Source organism: Ranitomeya variabilis, chromosome 1 (genome assembly GCF_051348905.1).
Source record: "Ranitomeya variabilis isolate aRanVar5 chromosome 1, aRanVar5.hap1, whole genome shotgun sequence".
NCBI classification, from domain to species: Eukaryota; Metazoa; Chordata; class Amphibia; order Anura; family Dendrobatidae; genus Ranitomeya; species Ranitomeya variabilis.
The window spans coordinates 975,700,730-975,716,423 of NC_135232.1; the positions used below are offsets into that span (position 1 = coordinate 975,700,730).

General features: G+C 41.6%; 1 protein-coding gene across 1 annotated transcript; it reads left to right on the plus strand.

The window, feature by feature from the left end:
* The first annotated feature begins 4,082 nt into the window (after positions 1-4,082).
* LOC143781840 (outer dynein arm-docking complex subunit 3-like) lies at positions 4,083-11,165 on the plus strand. Its single transcript, XM_077268764.1, has 2 exons — positions 4,083-5,318; positions 10,497-11,165. Exons 1-2 carry the CDS (start codon positions 4,239-4,241, stop codon positions 11,115-11,117), a joined length of 1,701 nt encoding a protein of 566 aa, XP_077124879.1. The 5' UTR covers positions 4,083-4,238; the 3' UTR covers positions 11,118-11,165.
* Positions 11,166-15,694: the final 4,529 nt, after the last annotated feature.

Below are 15,694 nucleotides of genomic sequence, written 5' to 3' on the forward strand. Positions count from 1 at the left end.
ATTAACCTGAGATATGAGGTTAATCTGCAGGTTAATAATGTCTTGAAGCTGCCCGTCATGTGCACCGAGAGCCTCTCTGCTGGGAGGAAATTTACTTTATTGCAATATTGCTGGACAACAGCAGAACTGTGAGAGCTGCAGTTACTAATGTGCTTGTAAGGAGACAAAGTTCAGACAGAAAGTGCTGTTCTGTGTTAGTTAGCTGTCTTACGCTGGTAATACTCCATTTCATTGAAAATAATACCTGGGGCAGATTCTCATGCAGATCAGTCTCCGGCCCATAGTCTGGAACAGCTAATTTACAAAAATTAAAAAGTGCATTTCTCTGGAATAAGACATCGGATCGCATAAGGTATCATTGTATTCAGCTTCCTATGACCTGCATGCCCATATAGATGGTATATGAGGGTTGATACTTCTGACAGATTCGCTTTAAGGACGAGCAGCTTCTCTTTGTGACAGTGGGGTGGAAGAAGTCCATCTGGTCCTATAAGAGGAGTGTCAGACTGCTTACTGTAATAGAAAGGGGTGAAGCCTTTACCTGCTAGTTTGTATGATAGATTAATGCAACAGAGAGTATGACAGCTGTTGCTTGTGAGCAAGGAATGTGTCCGCCAAGGAGGTGAACCTTTAGAAAGGGTATGATGAGGAGCTACACCCAGAGAGACAGTGTCTCTAATATATATATATATATATATATATATATATATATATATATATATATATAGCATATAATGTAGCTAGCAAGGTCCAGCACATGAACAGTAAGGTTCTGACTAAGGATGAGCGAATAGCTTCGGATAAGGGCTTATCCAAATAGATATAGCGCTTACCGAATAGCGGCATCGGTATCCTGGATACCTGGAGCGCTCACGATCATCAGCTGTTCGGCGCTGCATGTGTCGCGCCTGTGTGACAGTCACAATACATGCACGGAGAGCCCAACAAACAGGCTGTATGTGCTGTGACTGTCACACAGCCGCGACACATGCAGCTCCGGTGCCGAACAGCTGATTATCAGGAGCGCTCCAGGTATCCGGGATACGAGGCAGCTATTCAGGAAGCGCTATAGCTATTCGGATAAGCTCTTATCCGAAGCTATTCTGACATGACAAGGTCCCCTGTAATCCCTCGCTGTCTCCCTACAAGTCCATTAGTACAATACAAGAGGGTCTGTAACTGTCCTGTGAAGCAACTTTCATAGGCTGTATAACCTGACAGATTGAATTTGTGAGGAGTTAGTCTCTATTTCTATGACCTCTAATCTACAGCTGTAGTTTCCATATCATACAGAATGACATGTATGAAATGTGATGTGTAACTTCCTCCACTGATGGGCACTCCAGCTCTACTTGGTGATCTGGAATATTTGAATCCGCTAATCCATAAGAGTTGGCTCTTTTGATTCCCAAACAGATCATTATTAAATATGTATTCACGAGCAGGTAGAAGCATATTTATTCTAAAATCACTCTTTGTCCAATGCAGTCAAAATCCCACCTGCATTTAGCCAAAGACCACATTTTTGGGGGCGGGTAGGACTTTGGTTTTGATTACATAGGCAGACGAACACTGCAGTGAGAGCAAATCAGAAACTGTAAGTTACTCACTGATGCATCTACAACTTATGTTCATGGAAGGAAGGCCGCTCTTTGGGTGAATAACCATCTGTGACAGGTGAATTTGTAGCTCGAATCTGCTCCTATTTGGGGAAAAAAAATACAGCTGACAGTCTATACCAAAAAGGAATACAAGGGAATATTACCTTAAAATGTAGCAATCAAAGAAAGTTCAATGAAACATATACAATAGTTGGGCTTCAATAATATTTTATTTTACATTCCCACTATCTGAAGATGGGCGATTTCATGTTTGCTCTGTAGTGCAATTAAATTGTTAAATAGGCTGTAAGGGTACTGTCTCACAGTGGCACTTTTGTCGCTACGACGGTACGATTCGTGACGTTCTAGTGATATCGTTACGATATCGCAGTGTCTGACACGCAGCAGCGATCAGGGACCCTGCTGAGAATCGTACGTCGTAGCAGATCGTTTGGAACTTTCTTTCGTCGCTGGATCTCCCGCTGTCATCGTTGGATCGGTGTGTGTGACACCGATCCAACGATGCGTTCACTTGTAACCAGGGTAAACATCGGGTTACTAAGCGCAGGGCCGCGCTTAGTAACCCGATGTTTACCCTGGTTACCATCGTAAAAGTAAAAAAAAAAAAACAGTACATACTCTGCGGGAGATCCAGCAACGAAAGAAAGTTCCAAACGATCTGCTACGACGTACGATTCTCAGCAGGGTCCCTGATCGCTGCTGCGTGTCAGACACAGCGATATCGTATGGATATCGCTGGAACGTCACGGATCGTACCGTCGTAGCGACAAAAGTGCCACTGTGAGACAGTACCCTTAAGCAATAGTTGTACAATCAAATGAATAGGTGTCAGAAAACTGTCAACCAGCCTCAGAGCAATGAAATCTTGGACAGTAAACCTGCAGTTTGAACAATGGTTGGTTGTCAACTGTTTTTGAGATTTTTCACATTCAGTTTTCTACACTCCATCGGTCAGTGCTGTGTAAAAGGTATAAAATCAGATGGTACTCACTCTCCAGCACATACTCTGTGCAGCTGCTCCGGTTTCTGAATGTTGGCTATTGTGGTGTCATCAACGTTATAACCAATCAGCCACTCTGCTGATATAGACAGCACAATCTGCTGAGCTCAGTGATGGGCTGCAGTGTGAATGTGCCCTGGTAATGTGAAGTTACCACTGCAGCCAATGCACAAAGACCGAGGCAGCTGCAGAGAGGTCGCCTTGGACTAGGGAAATGCAAGTACCATCTAATTTTATTATTTGTGCTCACTGTTGGCCAATAAAAGGGAGAAACCTGGAAGTGGAAAATGCTTATAATGCCTGTATATAACTTTCCTTATATGAGCACGGCCCTCATTCCTCTTTGTATCTGTTGATTTTTGTGATTATTGTTATTCTGTAATGTCTTTTAGGCTGCCATCACACTAGAAGTATTTGGTCAGTATTTTACATCAGTACTTGTAAGCCAAAACCAGGAGTGGAACAAATAATAATAATAATAATAATTTTTATTTATATAGCGCCAACATATTCCGCAGCGCTTTACAACTTATAGAGGGGACTTGTACAGACAATAGACATTAGATAAATAGAGGAAAAGTATAATAGAAACATATGCACCACTTCTGCATTTATCACCCACTCCTGGTTTTGGCTTACAAATACTGATGTAAAATACTGACCAAATACTTCTAGTGTGACGGCAGCCTTAATGTCTGTACAAGTTCCCTCTAAAATGTAAAGTGCAGCGGAATATGCTGGCGCTATAGAAATAAAATTTTAATATTATTTGGTTGCCTATATTCTGATATTTAGGCTATATTCACACATAGCATTGTTGCATTTTTTGCTGCTTTTTTTACTGCAGCCAAGAAGCTCTTTTACAGTAGCACCAATAGCTATGATATTTCAGAAATCGCATGCACTCAGCTTTTTTTTCCTTACTGAATTTGAGAACAGCATAATTTTTGAAAATCTGCAGCATGTCAGTTCTTTCTTTTTTTTTTTGCAGCATTTTTTCAACCTTTTAGAAACACTGAGAAAATGCAAAAATGCTGCTAGAAATGCAGCACAACATTTGTGCTGCGTTTACTGAAGACAAATCACATATGCCTAAAAAACAGCAAAAAATCAGCAAAAATGCTGTGAAAACATGGTTATTTGCTACGTTTTATATACAATGTTTTTAAAGCCAAGAGTAAGGTTTTGGCTGCAGAAAAAAACTCTGAAAAAGCGCCATGTGTAAACATACCCTTATATTGATACTTTTAAATAGGCATGTAAATGATATAATTTGTAATTGAAATAGATAAATGCTTCTCTGCAGCTAACAGTTAATTTTCTAAAACATGGAAATTACATCATGTCCTTATTGCCAGGTTCTTTGGTGGCATTACAGTTATGTTGAGGTTCTGTCTGTGATGTTAATGTGTGGCTGTTGAGCAGAATCCATGACATCACAAATAGATATAGAATGGAGCTACTTGTGATGTAAGTTCTTCACTGTGCAGTGTCTTTGACATTATAAGCAGCATAAATGCTAACTTCTTGCTAAAAGTGTTATTAGCAGCAAAGCTAGAGCCTGAATTCATGAAAAGGTGCAACAAAGTGACTAATCCTGAGATCACACATAAGTAATGGACTACTCTTTTAACACTCGAACCAAGAAAACTGGAACTTGGCAAGAGAGGGCCAAGATGGTAGATGGGGGTCAGAGATCTTGGGCCAATACTACGATAGTCATTCCCAGAAGTCCATCGCTTTCTGAAAGAAAATCATCAATTCAAGATCAAATGGTGGTATTGCAGCAAAAGATACAGCTGATAGAATATGATCACAAGGCATACCAGGAGAGTACTAGTTACACCATCAAGGAAAATGAGGAGACCATAAGGGTGCTTCACCAAGAGAATAAGAAATTAAACAAGGAATTAGTTCAGGAGAAGCAAATACAAGCAGACAGAGAGGCTAAGGTTAAGGATGGAAAGGATGTCCTTAAGTTAAATGAGAACAAGCTTCATGATACCATCAAGCATCTTAATTCCCTATATCACCAGACACAAGTCCACAGGAAATGCTTAGAGGAGATGGAGCTAATGCTCAAGCAGAATGCTGGAGTTAAGCAGAAGGATAGAAGCATCCAAGAAGAACAGATCCAGCACTTTCTAGAGAATAAGCTGGAAGAGGCAAAAATAAAATTACAGGATGTGAAACACCTGAGCAGTGTATACAGGAAAATCACTACCATTTTGCAGGATGAAATGCCAACATTCCAACCCCAGATAGAGCAACTAGAGGCCAAAACTTTACTGTTTAAAAAGGAGTTAAAAGAGCTAAAATTAATGAATTGTAATGTGGCAATATCACGTGATAATGCATGGGCAGAATATCGGAACCTGAAGAAGGAATTTCGTAGCAAACGCATCCACAAAGAACAGATCCTGCGCAATTTGAACCACCAAGCCAATGAGAGGCGTCAGTTTAAGAAGACCAAGACCAAATCTGGGGAGATAATTGAAGACCAAGCTCCTACTGACTATGAGGCCTCTCTTGCAGAAGAAATGGAAGTAAGAGTCCGTACATATGAAGAAGCCACAGAAAAGATCAAGGAGGCTACTGGTGCAGTTAATGAAAATGAAGTGCTGCAGCGCTTCCTTAACCAAGAGGAGAAGCTGAAACATCTGGAAAAGGAGAAGTTAAAGGCTGAAACAAATCTGGTAAGTTTTGAGAAAGCTTCATATTGTTTTGGTTTTCTTCTTTAACCATGGCTCCCTCAGGACCAAAATATTTTTTTGTTTTTTCATCAGTTCAATCCAAGAATGATAACCTTATTATTTTCTTCGCTGTATAACTGCATAACTGCTTGTTTTTGTGGGCCAAGTTGTACTTTCTAGTGGCACTATTTTGAGGTACATATGTATAATTTGATCAATAACTTGCACTGTGCACTGTAGATCCATCAAGTTCAATTTTTCTCAACCAATTATAGATTTTCTACTTCACTGTTAGTTTATTTATTAGAAAAATATCCAGCCATTTCTTAAATGCTGACATAGTGTTCATCATTACTGCCTCTTGTGATAGGGAATTCCACAGTCTGACTACTGTAACTGTAAAGACCCCTTTCCTATTTAGTTTCCAGAATTGCCTTTATTTCAAGCATAATTAATGTTTCTTGGTCCTTTGTAAGGTCCTTAGAAGGAATAAATCATGTGCTAGTCCTTTGTATTGACCACACACGTACTGTATTTATACGTGGAAATGAGAATCTAGCTTTCTAATATTCTTTTTATCATCCAAAACCTTATCCGATATCCAAGGTGATGTTTTACAAGAGAGTTATAAAAGGGCATAAAAGGGTAATATTACCCTGAGATTACTGGTTTTATCTCCCTTTTTATATACCCCAACAAATGTAATTTGTTTTGCACCTTGACATTGATTATTGCTGCTTAGCTTTCTTCTACCAGAATAGATACTGCGAGCTGATAGGATTTGCCATTGTCTGGAATGGCGGTCAAGTATGCGTATCAGGTTAATTTCCTATTCTAATATATCAGACTTTTATGGACGTGGCAATACCACATATGCGAATGTGTTGGGGGTGGTTTTTATGTTTTTTTTATTTTAAATCCCTTAAGGGGACTTGAAACTTCAGTTGTCAAATTGCATATACTATACAGTGGGTACGGAAAGTATTCACACACCTTTAAATATTTCACTCTTTGTTTCATTGCAGCCATTTGGTAAATTCAAAAAAGTTCATTTTTTTTCTCATTATTGTACATTCTGCATCTCATCTTGACTGAAAAAAACAGAAATGTAGAAATTTTTGCAAACTTATTAAAAAGAAAAACTGAAATATCACATGGTCATAAATATTCAGACCCTTTGCTCAGTATTGAGTAGAAGCACCCTTTTGAACTACAGGATGGGCCATTTATATAGATACACGAGGGTGGGCCATTTATAAAGTTGGATCCAAGATGGCCGACTTCAATATGATATCACCAACAATTCCCATTCTATTTAGGTATATCCATATACATGGCCCACCGTGTATATTCCAAATAAATGGCCCACCCTGTAGTACAGCAATGAGTCTTCTTGGGAATGATGCAACAAATTTTTCACACGTGGATTTGGGGATCCTCTGCCATTATTCCTCACAGATCCACTCCAGTTCCATCAGGTTGGATGGTGAATGTTGGTGGACAGCCATTTTGAGGTCTCTCCAGAGATGGATGGTCAATTGGATTTAGGTCAGGGCTCTGGCTGGGCCAGTCAAGAATGGTCACAGAGTTGTTCTGAAGCCACTCCTTTGTAATTTTAGCTGTGTGCTTAGGGTCATTGTCTTGTTGGAAGGTGAACCTTGGGTCAAGTCAGAGGTCCAGAGCACTCTGGACGAGGTTTTTATCCAGGATATCGCTGTACTTGTCCGCATTCATGTTTCCTTCAATGGCAACCAGTAGTCCTTTCCTTGCAGCTGAAAAAAAAACCCATAGCATGATGCTGTCACCACCATGTTTCACTGTTGGGATATTATTGGGCAGATGATGAGCAGTGCCTGGTTTTCTCCACACATACTGCTTAGAATTATCACCAAAAAGGTCTATCTTCATCTCATCAGACCAGAGAATCTTATTTCTTATTGTCTGGGAGTACTTCATGTGTTTTTTTTAGCAAACTCTATGTGGGCTTTCATATGTCTTGCACTGAGGAGAGGCTTCCATTGGGCAACTCTGCCATAAAGGCCCGACTGGTGGAGGGCTGCAGTGATAGTTTACTTTGTGGAACTTTCTCCCATCTCCCTACTACATCTCTGGAGCTCAGCCACAGTGACCTTGGAATTCTTTTTACCTCTTTCACCAAGGCTCTTCTCACATGATTGCTTAGTTTGACTGGACATCCAGGTCTAGGAAGACTTCTGGTGGTCCCAAATTTCTTCCATTTAAGGATTATGAAGGTTACTGTGCTCTTAGGAACCTTGAGTACTGCAGAAATTCTTTTGTAACCTTGGCCATATCTATGCCTTCCCACAATTCTGTCTCTGAGCTCCTTGGCCAGTTCCTTTGACCTCATGATTCTCCTTTGGTCTGACATGCACTGTGAGTATTGTTGAGCGATACCGTCCGATACTTGAAAGTATCGGTATCGGAAAGTATCGGCCGATACCGGCAAAGTATCAGATCTAATCCGATACCGATACCCGATACCAATACAAGTCAATGGGACTCAAGTATCGGACGGTATCCCTGATGGTTCCCAGGGTCTGAAGGAGAGGAAACTCTCCTTCAGGCCCTGGGAACCATATTAATGTGTAAAATAAAGAGTTAAAATAAAAAATATTGCTATACTCACCTCTCCGACGCAGCCTGGACCTCACCGAGGGAACCGGCAGCGTTCTTTGCTTAAAATGCGCGCTTTTCCTTCCTTCCGTGACGTCACGGCTTCTGATTGGTCGCGTGCCGCCCATGTGGCCGCGACGCGACCAATCACAGCAAGCCGTGACGTAATTTTCAGGTCCTTCTAGGCATTCAGTATTTTAAAATTACGTTCCGGCTTTGTGATTGGTCGCGTCGCGGTCACATGGGCGACGCGACCAATCACAAGCCGTGACGTCACGGGAGGCAGGAAACGCGCGCATTTTTAAAATTACGTCACGGCTTGTGATTGGTTGCGTGCCGCCCATGTGACCGCGACGCGACCAATCACAGCAAGCCGTGACGTAATTTCAGGTCCTGAATGCCTATTTCTTTCCAATCAAAGACAGGGTGAGAAAACCAGTGAAGTGATAAGATCAAGTTACAGTTGCATTCTAAGGTAAAAGCCCTTATCTTACAGTGTAATCTCAGATGTAATGACTTTTGTCCATTACCAGTAACATTGTATTGTAAGATCAATCTTCATCATGTGATTAAAAACACAAATACCTTCCCACTACGTATAAGTCAGTTTTAAGTTATTAACCCCTTCACCCCCGGAGCTTTTTCCGTTTTTCCGTTTTCGTTTTTCGCTCCCCTCCTTCCCAGAGCCATAACTTTTTTATTTTTCTGTCAATTTGGCCATGTGAGGGCTTATTGTTTGCGGGACGAGTTGTACTTTTGAACGACATCATTGGTTTTACCATGTTGTGTACTAGAAAACGGGAAAAAAATTCCAAGTGCAGTGAAATTGCAAAAAAAGTGCAATCCCACACTTGTTTTTTGCTTGCCTATTTTGCTAGGTTCACTAAATGCTAAAACTGACCTGCCACTATGATTCTCCAGGTCAGTACGAGTTCATAGACACCTAACATGACTAGGTTCTTTTTTACCTAAGTGGTGAAAAAAAATTCCAAACTTTGCAAAAAAATAAATAAATAAAATTGCGCCATTTTCCGATACCCGTAGCGTCTCCATTTTTCGTGATCTGGGGTCGGGTGAGGGCTTATTTTTTGCGTGCCGAGCTGGCATTTTTAATGATAGCATTTTGGTGCAGATACGTTCTTTTGATCGCCCGTTATTGCATTTTAATGCAATGTTGTGGCGACCAAAAAAACGTAAATCTGGCGTTTCGATTTTTTTCTTCATTACGCCGTTTAGCGATCAGGTTAATGCTTTTTTTTATTGATAGATCGGGCGATTCTGAACGCGGCGATACCAAATATGTGTAGGTTGGGTTTTTTTTTTATTGATTTATTTTGATTGGGGCGAAAGGGGGGTGATTTAAACTTTTATATTTTTTTTATTTTTTTCACATTTTTTTTTACTTTTTTTTTTAACTTTTACCATGCTTCTATAGCCTCCATGGGAGGCTAGAAGCAGGCACAGCACGATCGCCTCTGCTACATAACAGCGATCATCAGATCGCTGTTATGTAGCTAAAATGCAGGTGTGCTGTGAGCGCCGACCACAGGGGGGCGCTCACAGCCACCGGCGATCAGTAACCATAGAGGTCTCCAGGACCTCTATGGTTACAATGTACAAGCATCGCCGACCTCCGATCATGTGACGGGGGTCGGCGATGCGCTCATATCCGGCCACACGGCCGGATGCGGTAGTTAAATGCCGCTGTCTGAGTTTGACAGCGGCATTTAACTAGTTAATAGCGGCGGGTGATCGCGATTTCACCCGCCGCTATTGCGCGCACATGTCAGCTGTAAAAAACAGCTGACATGTCGCGACTTTGATGTGCGCTCACCGCCGGAGCGCACATCAAAGCGGGGGTCCCGACATGTGACGTACTATTCCGTCACATGTCGGGAAGGGGTTAAACATGGCATCTAAAATTTATCTAATTTGCAAGGGCTCATAAAATAGAGGGGCATATTGTAGCCTGGAGGGTGCAGACTGTGAGCCCTCGCGGGCAGGGTCCTCCTTACTTATGTACCTGTAAGTGCCTTTTTTTTTGCTCATGTTTAATTGTATTTGTTTATACTTGCCCCCTTTTCACATGTAAAGCGCCATGGAATAAATGGCACTATAAAAACGTATAATAATAATAATAATAATAATAATATAGTTTGGCCTAGGCTACTTTACACCCCTGAGTATAGTTTGGCCTAAGACAGTTTATCCCCTGGAGTATACTCTGTCCTGGGCCAAACTGTACTTGTGTTTAATCTGGACAGGGGTTAATTTGGCCTTTTATAGCAGCACGCTGTTAATGCCACTGTCAGAAATTGACAGAGACATTTAACAAATGTGGGCAGAACTCTGCTATGCTTATGACAGTTGGAAGAAGATTGTAACATAAGACCTTCTTGCAGATGTTGTCTTTGATGGGATTTGAACCCAGCTCCCCAGCACTGCAAGGCTAGAGTGCTAACCACTGAGACACCAATTTGTTTAATGCAAAACATAATCCATATGAATAAATAGATATATAATATTTATATTTTATTTCCATGACAGAGTGACGTGAAAGACACGCAAGAAAAAACTGTTAATCTCCTCAAGGAAATAAAGTACTCAAAACAAGTAAAGCTACAAGCCGAGCTATCTGACAATCAAAAGATCTTGGAAGATCTCCAAGAAAGATTGCAACTAGAATCAAAAAATCTAAACTATTTTAAGAAGGAGTTTGAGAAAATTCATGAAGTCCTAGCCAAAGCAACATCTGAAGTAAAGCGCTTACAAATAAAACTGCAGCTCAATAAAATATCCTGGGCCAAATTTCCACTAAAGGACCTTTCCTTTAATACCCCTGTCTTGGATCTCCTAGCCATCATTGGCCAGAAAATGCAGAACCTACAGAAGCTGTTAGAAGGACAAGATGCTGAAGAAATCTTCAGAGAGATGGAGGAAGAGGAATTTGTAGATATCATAGAGCGCAATCTCCCAGCAAGCAACTTGCGTATTTCACTGCTGTCACCAGCTAAACTGGATGAGTCCGATGATGAAGCTGGAGAAGAAGATTGCTTTCAGATAACAAGAGAAACTATCAAGAAGATTTCAGAGCAAATCACCATATCCAAAAGAAAGGCCAATATCTGGTGCGAGAAATGGGGGTTAAACAGTGTTACATATGCCTGAGCTGCTTTTGGATTCTTTAATTGTCCCATATTAAAATTACATCTAGAATCCTCCTGTAGCACTCTACATTATCTCCAAAAGAACACTAGGAAACAATTAGATCTGGTGATAACTGATATTCATAAGAAAACATTGTAATTGCTACTTTCAGAGTAGTTTGTTAAGTATTTTTCCATAGTTAAAATCATTATACATTTTCTCTATGTAGGTTTCACTCTTGGTTTAGCTTACAAATACTAATGCAAAATATTGCTGTGTGAGAGTGGCCTCAAACCTCAACCAAATCATAAAAACGAAATTCAGCAAGCTGTAAACAGAGATTTCCTCCCATTACAGTGTGTATTAGCATGATATGGCTACCCAAACCAGTATTTTGGGCAAAAGAGGTACTGGTTTAAACTGCATCAATATTGACGGAGTTAAATAGCTGTACTATGCTGTGCTTTGAAGACCTGAAACAGGTAATTGGTGAATCTCCAAGTCAAGGATTACACCTAGAAATGGTCAGTTATCTGCATAATTGTCTCTTTTTATTTTATGATAAAAGGAAACTGTTTGGTCCGATAACACTATTAACCTGCAGATATAGGATTTTTCTGCAGGTTAATAGCATTTATGAAGGTGTTTAGTTGAACTGTAAGTAGTGACTAACAGCCACCACTATCACTGCTAACAGTGACTAATTACTCTGGACTAGGGTTGAGCGACTTTTGCTTTTTTAGGATCGAGTTGGGTTTTGTGAAACCCGACCTTCTCGAAAGTCGGATCGCGTGAAATCGGCTGATTCTACTGTAAAGTCGGGTTCCGGACCGGAACACGAAACCCAATGCAAGTCAATGTGGATTTTTTTTTTCTCTCTCTCTCTCTCTCTCCCCTCCGTGCAAAGCATATGTTGTGTTTGACTGCGGAAATCACTGCAGCCCAAACGGTAATATGGCTCTATGACGCTGCCGAAACCAGGCCGGAACCTATGTCATCACGCTGCCCACACTCCTTAATTGGCTGAAAAAATGGCGGGGAAGGCGTCATACAAAACGCGACTTTGGCGCCAAGATCGCCGACCACGTGGCTGATCCCACGCCCGACTTTGTCAAAAGTCGGCGACTTTTGAAAATGAACGATCCGTTTCGCTCAACCCTACTCTGGACATACCAGCATGAGTAAAAATCTGCAGCTCCCAGGAGAAATACTGTTCATTTTCTCCCTGGTGCCGCACTTTCAGTGCAATGGTCATGCATCTCCATAGTGCTATTAATCTGCAGATTAATCCTATATCTGCAGGTTTATAGTGTTATTAGGCCAGACAGGTTCCCTTTAAGTGTGTATGAAAGTAAGTTCATATGTGGCATTTTACAGAGTTTTTGCTGTAACTCAAACCTTGACTCTTGACAGTAAAAATGCTGTATATAAAATGCAGCAAAAACCTGCTGTGCTTTTTGCTATGTTTTTCAGGTGGTTTACATGTGTGATTTGTATACAGTGCTTGTAAATAAAGATAGTTTTCTTCACGAAAAACATTGCAAACCCCCATAAAATGTTTTGTGCTGCATTTTTTGCTGCTTTTTTGCATGTTCTGATTGTTTTCTATGGGTGAAAAAACACTGCAAAATTTTGAACGAATTGACATGCTTCAGATATTTAAAAGATGCTAGAATGCTAAGGCTAAAGTGACACTAGCGTATAAAAAATCTGTATGATGTTGATCCAGAAAAGGAGGACGAGTGTCATGTGAGTACAATGCAATTTTTCTCACCTAGCATCTCTATGACATCCATATGACATGCGCATGCAATCTGTATGCAATGCGTTTTTAACATAATCTTTTATATAATGTACCATATTTTTCGGACTATAAGACACATCAGACCATAAGACGCACCTAGGTTTTAGAGGAGGAAATTAGGAAAAAAAAAATTGAAGCAAAAAATGTGGACAATTCTGTACTTAAAGGGAACCTGTCACCCCCAAAATCGAAGGTGAGCTAAGCCCACCAGCATCAGGGGCTTATCTACAGCATCTACAGCCTTTCCTGGTGCCTGCACACTGCAGTACTTTGCTCTGCCCTCAACAGGGCAGACAAAGTACACCTGCGCCGGAGCCGCAGCATGAAGACAAGAAGTGGACGTCATCGTAAGAAGATGGGAGGCCCAGTACCAGACCGCGACGCCCATCGTATCGCGACCGCCCCTGGGTGAGTATAATCTAACCTCTTTTTCTCATCTTTTAGGATACATTGGGGGCTTATCTACAGCATTACAGAATGCTGTAGATAAGCCCCTGATGCTGGTGGGCTTAGCTCACCTTCGATTTTGGGGGTGACAGGTTCCCTTTAATATCCCCTATCCTGGTATATATGGTCCCCTCATCCCCATCCTGATACACATGGCCACCTCATCCCTACCCTGATATGCATGGCCCCCTCATCCCTATCCTGGTATACATGGCCCCCTTATCCCTATCCTAGTATGCATGGCCCCCTCATCCCTATCTTGGTATGCACGGCCCCTCATCCCTATCTTGGTATGCATGGATCCCTCATCCCTACCCTGGTATGCAGGGTCCCCATCTCATCCTTGTATGCATGGCCCCCATCCTTATCCTGGTATGCACCATCCCTATTCTGGTATGATTGGCCCCCACTCCCATCCTGGTATGCATGGCTCCATCAGAAAACATTAAAAAACCCATTACACTTTCCTTCCCGACGCTCCCTTGCAGCATCATGTTCCAATGCCGGCAGCTGCTTTATGCTTGTAAGCAGCGCATGGCAGAGACTTCATGCGCTGCTCACAATCAGAGCACTATTGCCGGAATACTCACCTCTCCCCACGCCGGGACTGTGCACGCAGAGAGCAGTGAGTAATCATTGCTCTTCAGTAATGTGCACAGTGTCAGCCGCCAGCTTCCTGCTGCTACCAGCGTCACGTGTGCCGCTACTTAAGAGAAATGAATATTCATCCCTCTAGGCGTGGAGAGAGCAATGAATAGATAGATGATAGATAGATAGATAGATAGATAGATAGAATATGTCAGTAACTTAGCAGCATCATCACTCGTGAGACATGACCAGAAGTAACCTATGAGGCGTTGTTCTCAGAACAACGCTCTAAAGGTTGCTGTAGAGATTCAAAGTTGCCCGCTCCCGCCAGTTCTGAGCAGCCGTGACATGTAACTAAACCGCTCATCAGCATCACCGAGTCTCATACAGGACCAGATCCTGATAATGTCTCCTTCACTTCATGGCTACTAGCTTGGAGCAGGCCATGCCCCCTCACCTCGGACTGCAGACAGAGAGACATTATCAGGAGGATGGTGTGACAAGAGCTGCTTTTCACTGCACTTCTCACCCGGGACATTACAGCAGACTGAAGACCTTTCTAGTAACAATGTACCACCACAACCACCATTACCGCTTCTCTAGTATACTAACACTGGTTGACCCTACTAGTTTTACTATGCCACCACTATTACCACTTCATTACATCACTACTGGTTAACCCTTCTACATCTACAATGTGCTTCATTAGCACTACTTCCATAACCCTACATAATAACTGATTAATCTTCCTCCTGATGCTACTGTACAAACACTATCGTCACTCCATCCCTACACTACCACTTATTTATCCTTCTAATAGCACAATACTACTTCCACTTCACTAAATCACCATTGGTTAAAGTACAGCGGTTTAGGAGTGCAGCAGGTAGAGCCGCTATGCTTACAGCCCCTATAAGATACTTGAGAGGGCCTATGCAAATATGTATGTACTAATGTGTAGTCAACAAGAATAAGCACATCTAACTACTGCCAATGCTGAATCACTAATTTGGTAGCTTTTCCAAGTGTTTTTATCACTTGAAAAATATGCCAGTACAGCTTTGAAACATGTTTTGAATCAAAAGTCTTTTCCTCATCATCTTTTGTGAAGAATTGTTTAACTCCAGCAGTGCAGCCCATCAACCTGTTTATCCAACTGGATCCTATATCTCTCAAAGTATTTATCCACCAGCCACAGGACAGCAGCAGCTATTTTTCTTCATGCCTACATAGGAGTTGTGCCTGTCATAACACCATCAGGTGAGCGTAACTATCACTCTCCTACTCTCCCTCCATAGGGTATCACCCTATTGTGCGCTCTGTTTCCCACTTTTAGATTAACAATCCTGTTCTGTTTACTTAACCCCTCATTCCCGCAGACCCTGCACAAGATGGCTGCGCTTCCTTTTCCTGTGCTTCATTTTAGAAAACCCTCCTAAAACACCTAAAACATCTTAGAGACATATCACAGTGTCTTGACCATGTTCAACAATAGCAACATAATAGTTAACAAAATTAATTTTAAAGAAACTAATATATTTACAGCAAGTACAGGGATTATTCAGGCATGTGTACGAGCATCCTCAGTTATACCACCCTGGTGGGCCGACACACATCTCACATGCCACCCCACTTGAGGTGGACGCCCTCGGCAATCCTCCCCATACAAATTTGTCTTGCGCATAGCGTTGTAGAGGTACACCAGCATTAGATCTAGTTGTTCCACACTGAGTTGTAGGATCAGACTTGGTGGGTTCAT

Bases quoted from the DNA above. Each gene is read 5' to 3' on its own strand.
- LOC143781840 (XM_077268764.1), top strand. From the start codon at position 4,239: ATGGACTACTCTTTTAACACTCGAACCAAGAAAACTGGAACTTGGCAA. The intron at 5,319-10,496 runs GTAAGTTTTGAG...TTTCCATGACAG, and splicing joins TAAAGGCTGAAACAAATCTG to AGTGACGTGAAAGACACGCA.